Here is an 11,408-nt window from a genome sequence, read left to right as displayed (position 1 = left end):
AACTTCTGAAACTGGTTTGAGGGGCAATGCGTGGACCTTCTTCCCAGTGAAACAACTGTAACTGGTGAAAATTATAAAACACAGATTTAATGTCTCTGGAAGTTATCCTAAGGGAATACAGTAAAGGAATAAACATTTAAAAAAGAAAATATGCTGAATCTTGGTTAGAACAGCAAGAGTTTATTGCATTTGAAACATGAAATGCTGCTTTTCTCCACACCCACCCCCCATACCTGCCCCCTCGCCAGATGAGAATGATGGATACTCTGTTCTGGTGGGCACAACCAAGAACACAGGGCTTCCCTCCCCAGCTTCTAGTAGAGGGTGTCTTCCCCAGAAGGGTCAAACACCAGCATTTCTCACCCTCTCCAGCTCCATGTTACAGAAGTTCTATTCCAGGCAGAATGACTGAGAAATTGAAGACGCCCTTCCTCCTCCTAGCCTCTACTTGTAGGGCATGAATTTGTATTCCAGGTGTGGTAGACTAATAATCCTGGGCCCAAATATCATTCCCATCCAACTTCCTTGTTGGGAGAGACAAGCTGAGAAAATCTGTGTGCAAAGCTAGCATGTCACTCTGGGGAAAGTAGGCCACTGCCCCTGTCCTCAGATCTGGAGCAATTGCAGAGGTTTCAGAAAGGCAGAACATAGAACAGAGTGCTCCAAAGTTCTCCCTGAGAGAACTGAGTTTATTTGGGAAGTTCAAAGCTAAAGACACTCTCAAAAACAGTGGATACTGGTGGTAGGCAAATAGGAAGAGGCTGGTAGTTACATGAGAGCAACAAGTTAAACCACAGACTGACTAGTTTTCCAGAGAGAACCCATAGAAAGAGGAAACTAAGAGCCCTCTGGAGTTGGAACAAACTGCAATGACTAGTCTCAAAGACTGCCCATGCAAAGGGGCCTACATTTAATTGATTGGTCAAAACTAATGAAGTAATCAGTCAGCAGTTACTTGAGCTGTTAGGCTGCTGTGTCAGTAGATGCAGACAGCTTAACAGATCAGGATAAGAGAGAGTCAAAGAGCCAAGAAATTTTCATAAAATCACTGTCAATTCAGGGTGATTGTGTGCATGCCCAGGGTTACACCTTCTGAGGAGTAAAAGCTGCATTCGCCAGGAGAAACAGTCTTTACTAAAACAGTCAAGTCAACAACTAAACAAACAAGCAAACAGCATAAACATCCAGCTCCACAGGGGGAGATCAGTGTATAGAGTTACTACAGTATATTACCTCAAACGTTCAGTTTTCAACAGAAACAACAGCAACAAAGAGACGTGCAAAGAAACAGGAAAGTATGACCCTAAAACAGGAAAAAAGAAAAAGGGCAAGCAACAGAAACTGCCCTAGATAGGGCCAAGTTATCAGATTTAGTCGGGGTATGACTTGATGTTCAAAGAACTAAAGGAAATTCTGCCAAAAGACATTAAAGAAAGATATTATGACAATATCTCATCAAAGAGATCATCAATAAAGAAAAATTATTTTTTAAATACCAAAAAACAAATTTTAGAGTTGAAAAGTGCACTGCTGCTGCTGCTAAGTCACGTTAGTCGTGTCTAACTCTGTGTGACCCCACAGATGACACCCTACCAGGCTCCTCTGTCCCTGGGATTCTCCAGGCAAGAATACTGGAGTGGGTTGCCGTTTCCTTCTCCAGTGCATGAAAGTGAAAAGTGAAAGTGAAGTCGCTCAGTTGTGTCCGACTCTTAGCAACCCCACGGACTATAGGCTATCAGGCTCCTCCATCCGTAGGATTTCCCAGGCAAGAGTACTGGAGTGGGGAGCCATTTCCTTCTCCAGAAAAGTACACTAGTTGACTTGAGATGAAAAGCTCAATAGTATATTTGATTTGGAAAATTATATTTGTAGATAAATTGATAGAGATTATAGAGGACTAGAGAGAAAGATCATGAGAAAAATAGATATGTTCTCATAGATATGTGGCACAATTTTAAGTACATGAACATACACATCATAGGCAAACCACAGGAGAGGGGAAAGAAAATAGGAAAACTATTAGAAGAAATAACTTGAAACTTTCTCAAATTTAATGAAAAACACTAATCTGCACATCCAAGAAGCTCAGCCAACTCCAACTAGGATAGTATAAAGCAAACCACTTCCAGACTATTAGAAAAATAAGTCCAGCAAAGCTACAGAGTATAAGACCAATATACCAAAACCAATAATATTTCTATAAATTACCAATGAAAAATCTGAAAATGAAATTAATAAAAAATTATGAAACTGTTTACCTCAGATTGGGACTTGAACCCATGTGTTGGGACTTGAACCCAGCCAAAACCCAGTTTGGGACTTGAACCCACATGGCTGGGGCTTGAACCCAGTCAAAATCCTGCTTGGGACTCTAACCCACATGGCTGGCACTCAAATCTAGCCAAAACCCATGGTCTTCCAACTGAGACCACAGACTTGGTTTTAGGACCTAATGAAACTCAGGTTCTTAATGTCTCATCACAGAAAGAATTAAGTGAGAGACAAAATTATATGTAAGAAGTATATTTATTAAGACAGAAACATACTCCACAGACAGAGGTGGGCCATCACAAAGGGCAAGTGCAACAGCCTTTAAATGTGGCATGGTTAGTTTTTATGGGCTGGGTAATTTCATAGGTTAATGACCATGTGGATCACAATGAACTGTAGAAAATTCTTAAAGAGATGGGAATACCAGAACACCTTACCTGCCTCCTGCAAAACTGTATGCAGGTCAAGAAGCAGCAATAGTTAGAACTGGACATGGAACAACAGACTGGTTCAAAATTGGGAAAGAAGTATGTCAAGGCTATATAAGGTCATGCTGCTTATTTAACTTATATTCAGAGTACATCATGTGAAATGCTGGGCTGGATGAAGCACAAGCTGGAATCAAGTTTGCCAGGAGAAATAACAATAGATGGAAACCACCCTCATGGCAGAAAGTGAAGAGGACCTAAAGAGCCTCTTGATGAAAGTGAAAAAGGAGAGTGAAAATGTTGGCTTAAAACTCAGAATTCCAAAAACTAAGATCATGCCATCTGGTCCCATCACTTCCTGGCAAATAGATGGAGAAATAATGGAAACAGTGAGAGACTTTATTTTCTTGGGTTACAAAAATATGGTGACTGTAGCCGTGAAATTAAAAGATGCCTGCTCCTTGGAAGAAAAACTATGACCAACCTAGACAGCATATTAAAGAAGAGAGACATTATTTTGCTGACAAAGGTCTGTCTAGTCAAAGCTATGGTTTTTCCAATAGTCACGTATGAATGTGAGAATTGGACCATAGATAAAGCTGAGCACCAAAGAATTGATGCTTTTGAACTGTGGTGTTGGAAGAAACTCTTGAGAGTCCCTTGGACTGCAAGGAGATCAAACCAGTCAATCCTAAAGGAAATCAATTCTGAATGTTTATTGGAAGGCCTGATGTTGAAGCTGAAGCTTCAACACATTTGCCACCTGATGCAAAGAGCCAACTGATTAGAAAAGACCCTGGTGCTGGGAAAGATTGAAGGCAGGAGTACAAAGGGATGACAGAGGATGATATGGTTGCATAGTGTCACTGACTCAAAGGACATGAGTTTGAGCAAACTCCAGGAGATGGTGAAGATCAGGGAAGCCTGGCGTGCTGTGGTTCATGGGGTTGCAGAGTTGGTCATGACTGAGCGACTAAACAACAACAACGAGTAGGAGGATTATTCCAACTATTTTGTGAATGGGTGGAGATTTCCAGGAATTGGGCCATCGCCCCCTTTTTGGTCTTTTGATGGTGCCTTGGAACTGTCATGGTGCCTCTGGGTGTGTCATTTAGCTTGCTGATTGAGGATCAAGGTCTAATCAAAGTTGACTTGTTTGCCATTTTGGACCCACTTGATTCTAATCAGTTTACATTGTGTCCTCTGTTCAGTTCAGTTCAGTCGCTCAGTCATGTCTGACTCTTTGCGACCCCATGGATGGCAAAAAGATATGACACGTGTTGCTCTTTTGTGTCCTCAGGCTATGTCATTTTTTTTTTCAAAAGTTGTGCCCTGCCCCCTTCCCTCCTTCAATTCTAGTTAAAGTAACATAAAAAATGTGAATGAATTTAATAAAATAGATGAAATTCTTATAGATAGACCGTGTTCATGGATCTGAGGACATAATATTGTTAGAATGACAGTTCTTTCCAAACTGATCTACAGATTCAGCACAATTGCTATCAAACATGTAGCTAGCTTTTTTTTTGCAGAAGTTAACAAACTGATCCTGAAATTCATATGGAAATGCAAGGGACCCAGAATAGCCAAAATGACCTTGAAAAAGAGCAATTTCAGATAATCCACACTTCCCAATTTGAATCCTTCTACAAAGTAACAGTGATCCAGCCTGTGTAGTAAGGGCATAGGAGTAAACTCAGATAATGGAATGGATTCAAAGTTCAGAAATAAACCCTAACAAGTGTAATCAATTTCTTTTTGGCCAGAGTGCCAAGACAATTCAGTGGGGAAAGAAAAGTTTGCAGTTTATTTGACAAATGGTGCTAGACCACTGCATATTCATACTTGAAAATAAAGTTGAAACACTTCCTCATACCTTATATGAAGACAAACTCAAAATGGATTATAGTCCCATTGTTACAGCAAATCTACAAAACTCTTGAAGAGAAAATATATAACAGAAAAGAATCTGAAAAGAAATATTTATATAAGAATCACTTTGTTGTACATATGAAATTAGCACAATATTGTAAATCAATTATAGTTCAATAATAAAAAAAATATATAAGACCTATGCTAAGAAAAAAACAGCCAGGCATAAAATACCATATATTGAATAATTAATATTTATATGAAATATCCAGAAAAGGCCAAGTGACTGAAAGCAGATTAGTGGTTGCCTGAAGACAAGGAGTCTTTGGGGGTGATAAAGATCGTCTAAAATTGATTTTTGTAATGGTTTGATAATTAGGTACATTTATTAAAAGTCAGTGAACTAAGCACTTAAAGTGGGTAATTTTATTGAATGGATATTATAGCTTGATAAAGCTGTTAAAACAAAAAATTTAGTTACGTGGGATATATGTCCAAATAGCAAAAGGCATCATGTACTAAAAACAAATTAAGGGAAAATCAATCACTGTGTTTTGGGTTGGAGGGTACTAAACATGAAACATAGATTGGAAACCATTCTTGGTTTTGTCTGTACCTGAACAACCCCACAACCCACTAAATACAGCCACTTGTGGCTTTTCTAAGGTTAAAGTTTAAGCCAGTCCACCATGAGATTGGTGTAGAGAAAGAGTTCACACAGACACTGGTGGTAGGAACCAAGGGAGCAGAATCTACTTTTCAGCACTGCTTTGTTATTTTCTCCTAGTGTGATATGAATATTATATGTAGAAAGTTGAGTGTGGCAGTGGTATTTGAAATGGGGAGATTCTTAAAATATCACCTTGGCGGTCTCCTATACAGTCCCTTTAACAACAATGTTTTTTTGTTTAGTTACACATATTTTTATTTGTCTGCAGATCCTCATTGAATTATGTGCAGGTGGAGCAGCAGATGCTGTGATGTTTGGTAAATGACTCTTTGTTGTTGTTTTAAAAATTTTAATTTTATTATAGTTGGTTTGCAATGTTGGGTGTTTCAAATGTACAGCAAAGTGAATCAGTTGTATGTATCCACATATCCATTCCTTATTAGATTCTTTTCCCATATAGGCCATTACCAAGTATTAGGTAGAGTTCCCTGCGCTTTACAGTATGTCCTTGTTAGTTATCCATCTTGTATACCAGTTCAGTTCAGTTCAGTTGCTCAGTCGTGTCCGACTCTTTGCGACCCCATGAATCGCAGTACGCCAGGCCTCCCTGTCCATCCCCAATTCCCGGAGTTCACTCAAACTCACGTCCATCGGGTCGGTGATGCCATCCAGCCATCTCATTCTCTGTCGTCCCCTTCTCCTCCTGCCCCTAATCCCTCCCAGCATCAGAGTCTTTTCCAATGAGTCAACTCTTCACATGAGGTGGCCAAAGTACTGGAGTTTCAGCTTTAGTATCAGTCCTTCCAAAGAAATCCCAGGGTTGGTCTCCTTCAGAATGGACTGGTTGGATCTCCTTGCAGTCCAAGGGACTCTCAAGAGTCTTCTCCAACACCACAGTTCAAAAGCATCAATTCTTTGGTGCTCAGCTTTCTTCACAGTCCAACACTCACATCCATACATGACCACTGGAAAAACCATAGTCTTGACTAGACGGACCTTAGTTGGCAAAGTAATGTCTCTGCTTTTGAATATGCTATCTAGGTTGGTCATAACTTTCCTTCCAAGGAATAAGCGTCTTTTAATTTCATGGCTGCAATCACCATCTGCAGTGATTTTAGAGCCCCCCAAAATAAAGTCAACACTGTTTCTCCATCTATTTCCCATGAAGTGATGGGACCAGATGCCATGATCTTAGTTTTCTGAATGTTGTAGATAGTAGTGTGTATATTCATCCTAAGCTCCTGATTTATCTCTCCCCCACCTCTTTCCCCTTAGGAACCATAAGCTTGTTTTTTACATCTGTAAGTCTGGTTCTGTTTTGTAAATAAGTTCATTTGTATCATTTTAAAAATTATATTCCACATATGAGTGATATAATTTGATATTTGTCTTTTTCTGCTTTACTTCTCTTAGTTAGATAATATCTAGGTCTATCCATGTGACTGTGAATTCATTATTTATGGCTGAGTAATATTCCACTATGGGGCTTCCCTGGTGGCTCAGTGGTAAAGAATCTTCCTGTAGATGCCGCTTCAAAATTATAGCACTATTTACAATAGCCAAGATATGCAAGCAGCCTTTAACAGCAATTCAAATAAAAACGCCTAGAAATTTATAGGGCTTCCCTGATGGCTCAGCAGGTAAAGAGTCCACCTGCAATGCAGGAGACACAGGAGACATGGGTTCGATTCTTGAATCAGGAAGATCCCCTGGAGGAGGTCATGGCAACCTACTCCAGTATTCTTGCCTGGAGAATCCCATGGACAAAAGAATTTGGTGGTCTGCAGTCCAGAGGATTGCAGAGTTGGATACAACTGAGTGACTACACACACACACACATACAGAAACCTGTTAGTGATACAAAAGGGCACTTCAGCCAGTAGATCTCTATGACCTGTGATGGCCTTAGGTGACTACTGGGTACTAAGTATTTCAGTGTAAGTGGCAAGGAGCCAGTAGAAAGCAAGGGTTGCCATCAACAGAGCTGCTCAAACAATTAAATCTCCATTTTCTTCTGTAGAATTCCCCCTCATTTTTGAGGATCATTCCCTTCTGCTAATACCCATCACACCCTCCTTTATTTGACATCTATCAATCTTTCCCTTACATTGTAATTGAGTTTAGTATTGAGTTCATGACCTTCTTTCCACCCTAAATTTTGCTTTCATTCCACGTGTTTTCAATAGTCATCTGGATGACACATCTGACGTCTAAACCCTCATACTTTCTTGCCTTTTCAATCCAGTGATCTTCTTCCCCTTTTCACCACTTTAGAGAATCAGACCCATGGGCATACATTACAGCTTGTCATTAGCTGTAATTTCTCTGCCACCTCACCACTCCTCTTAGTGAGTACATCCTCCTTTTCTTCCTGTAGCCTCCTGGATTTTTCACTCTTGCTAATCTAATAAGTTATTAGACTGCTTAGACCCAAGATCAAAGGCGAATTTTCCTGTCGATGGCCAGATAGCAAAAATTTTAGCCTTTTGGGTCACATGCTGTCTATCACAATTACTCAAATCTGCTGTTTCAGGGGAAAAGCCGTCCTAGACAATATGTAAGCAAATAGGAATGGCTGTCTTCCAGGGAACACTTTACTTACAAAAACAGGCCACAGATCAGATATGATCCATGACCACAGTTTATACTCCTCCCTTGAGTCAGACTCAGACCTAGACATGGGCTTATGCAAGAAAATGCAAGTTATTTAATTTTTCTGAGCCTTGTTTCTCCACCTATGTATTGGGGATGATGCTTTCTAACTCTCCCAAGTTTATAAGAATGAAATGAAGGAACTTTCCTGGTGGTGCAGTGGCTAAGACTCCATACTCCCAGTTCAGGGGATCTGGGTTTGATCTCTGATCAGGGAACTAGATCCCACATGCCTCAACTGAGAGTTCACATGCCACAACTAAAGATCCCACATACCACAACTAAAAAAGATCTCATGTACTGCAACAAAGATGAAAGATCTGGTGTGCTTCAGTGAAAACTCTGTACAGCCAAGGAAAAAAATAAATATTTTAAAAAGTATTAAATGAGAAGGTGTATCAGCGTCATGTAATTGATGGCACACAGTTGAGTTGAGGAATTAGAAAAAAGCAAATGGAAAACATTGCCCCACCCTCAAATTCACTGTTACTTATAAGAAAGCTGGAATTGGAGAAGGTGGCTTATATAAGTGGCCTTTCCTATACTGAACCCCAGAATCAGAGAAGCTTACCTACATCGTCTAGGCAACACCACACCAAGCCAGGCCTTCTCGAACAGGAAGAAGTTGAGGAGACTGGGTACCTTTCTATTAAAAATCATTAAGGTCTGTCCAAATGGATGGAAATGTCACGAATGGGTTCTTAATGTTCTGCTGAGGGCAAATGTTCACCCCCTTCTCCCACTGTTGCCAGGCTGGATATTTATGTTTATGAGGTTAAGGCCGCCCCTCCCACAAGGGTGCTGGCAACACGCTGACACATTGTCATAGTTTCCTGAGTGTTTGCCAGGTGAGTTTTTCTGCATTTAGCTCAAATTTCTCTGTGAATGTATTCCAAAAGCAGACTAGAAGGGACTTTAAGCTTCTGGGGCTTCTGGATGTGACTAAAAAAGACCCCACTAAGGGGCTAAGATTCCTTGGCCATCTTTTCTTTTTATGCTAATGTTGCATTTCCCTTGGGGTATGCTAAAGTTTAAATTGACAAAATTGTCTAAGTTATTTTCCAATTAAACATTTTTAATCCCCCCTCACCCACCAAATCATTGAGTAAAATTAACACTATAGGAAAAGCGTACTTTTGAAGTATATAAGTACCCTCTTCCCCTCGAATGTGGCTTCATACTATCCCTGCCATTGGGCAAAGTAACTTTAATTTGAGAAGCAAAAGCCACAGCTTTGTTATTTCAACCAAAAATGGTTCTCCTTCATTACACTTATTTCCTTTCAAATTGGTCTCCGTGATGTGGAGACACACCCTGATCCCACCACACCCATTCCTGTGGACTGCGGGCTTACACAAGTCAAGGGCTGGGAGCTCTAGCCTTAGCTCAGAGGCTAGCCTCAGCTAGCTTGGCCTCAGCTAGCTTGGCCTCAGCTCTAACTTCAGCTCAGTTGCTGACGCGGTGACCTCAGGCCAGTTTTGTAGCTCCTCTCTGTGTCTCAGGGTGGTAGTAACTGTCCCAACTAGCTCAGCAACTCTTATATAAACAAAATGAGTTAATTACATATTTTAGAGGTACAAAGCATTTGTCCGTTTACTATACTATTATCTAAGGGACTGTGGTAATTATGCTGTGGCTCAGAGCATACATTTATCATCAAAAATTAAGGAAGCCAAGTGTTTTCACTTATTTCTACACGAGAGAAGCCTGTTAGGGTTTACTTTAGGAATCTTGGACCCACTATTATCATTGTCACAATTTGAGTAGCACAAGGCAATAAACAGAAATATGCCTTAGAAGGGGCAGGGAAGGATTGGCAGGATCTAGATCTCTTTTCTTTCAATATATGCCTTTAGAAATTATCTACTCAATCTCTGTGCCAATCTCCTACATGCTGTGACCACAGTCCTGCTATCCATACAGTTATATGTATAGATTAATACAGATGCAAACACACAAATGTTATGTGTACATTATAGCATGTGTGTGAAATAAACATATGTCTATCTATATATGGGCTTCCCTGGTGGTTCAATGGTAAAGAATCCACCTGCAAGTACAGGAGACCTGGGTTCAACCCCTGGCTTGGGAAGATCTCCTGCAGAAGGAAATGGCAATCCACTCCAGTATTCTTGCCCAGGAAATCCCATGGACAGAGGAGCCTGGTGGGCTATAGTCATAGGGTTGCAGAGTCAGACACGACTTAGTGCCTAAGGAACAACAACTATATACACATCTCTACCTAGATATACATCTCTACAGTTATCTTCATGCAAGTGTGCATGCATACTCAGTCGCTCAGACGTGTCTGACTCTTTGCCAATAGAATTTTAGCATGGAGTCCATTCTGTGGACTCTGCCCATAGGATTTTCTCTTTTGGATGCTCTCCTATCCTGTTACAGACACAGGGTGCGGTGGGATTTAGACCTATGCCTCCTTCTCTTATGGCCTGAGATTTAATTTAGATCATCATTGTTGGAATGCTCAATCGATGTAGTTGCTTAGAGCAAGGGGAGGAGTTTACAAAGAATACAACCTGAATATTGAGAAGAACCAGCCAAATCAAATCTTAGTCATTCAGCAACTGTGGTCAAAGGCTGTTTGCCTTATTTCCAGTTTTTCAGATACTTCTGCTATTGTGGAAGTAACTAATTCCACGTGACAGGGAAATGAGGGCATAAGCAAGGGAAATTCACTACGTAAGTATGTAAATATGTAGAAAGTTTAAGACTACAATAAAAGGTGACCATGGGCTGGGATTAGATGTGTCTGTTTTCTAAAATGAATTTCCTCCTCCTCCTGGCTTCTTTCTCTGGCTCTGTGAAGTGAGCAGGGGCAGGGCTGTGATCCTACAAGGCATGCTTGAGCCACCAATGGCATTTCAGCTTGTGATCAATGAAGCTTATAGGCAAACTCCAGTCCCGAAATAAATGCAAAGACTGCTTTATCCGAAGAGTCTGGACAGCTGTAATTCCTGTGAGAGAATATGAGAATATGATGGAGAAGACATTCATTCATAGGTACTGTTCAACTCTTATTTGTAGGTTTAATGGCAGAAACAGGAGGGAGAACCATAGACCCGTCAGTGATTTTCAAATGGTGCAACCCCATAGGGGATAAAAATGAGTTTTTATTGAGGCATGAAAAAATACTTTAAAATGGAAATAGTCACATAGAATTAAATATAATAACTAGAAAATACCATAGTATACTGCATGTAGTAAGAATAAGGATTGTTTATGAAACTTGTGTTGTGTATGTGTAGGCATGTGTGTGTGCCCTGAAATGAGATTTGATATGATCTTACTGTGTGTCTCAGGCAAAAGAAGTTTGGGAAATGCTGCCATAATTTAGCTCTTTGCCACATACTTTTGGTATTCTGTGTTTGCCAAACAAACTAAAATTCTGGCCACTCAACAGTAACCTTCTCTAAAGAATATACTCTTGCCCTTTATGGCAATGTTTCTCAACTACTTCAACATGAGGCAGTTAAAAACCTGAGCTGGAAATAAGC

At 40.3% G+C, this 11,408-nt stretch overlaps 1 protein-coding gene across 1 annotated transcript in view; it reads left to right on the top strand.

The window, feature by feature from the left end:
* The window catches only part of LOC102181880 (NXPE family member 2), a 35,712-nt gene continuing 35,093 nt past the window's right edge, over positions 10,790-11,408 (top strand). Inside the window, exon 1 of the mRNA XM_005689475.3 lies at positions 10,790-10,914. Coding sequence (XP_005689532.2) covers positions 10,790-10,914 — 125 coding nt within the window. The remainder of the gene's footprint in view (positions 10,915-11,408) is intronic.

This window comes from Capra hircus, chromosome 15, assembly GCF_001704415.2.
Source record: "Capra hircus breed San Clemente chromosome 15, ASM170441v1, whole genome shotgun sequence".
NCBI classification, from domain to species: domain Eukaryota; kingdom Metazoa; phylum Chordata; class Mammalia; order Artiodactyla; family Bovidae; genus Capra; species Capra hircus.
This window is presented reverse-complemented; position numbering and strand designations above follow the sequence as displayed.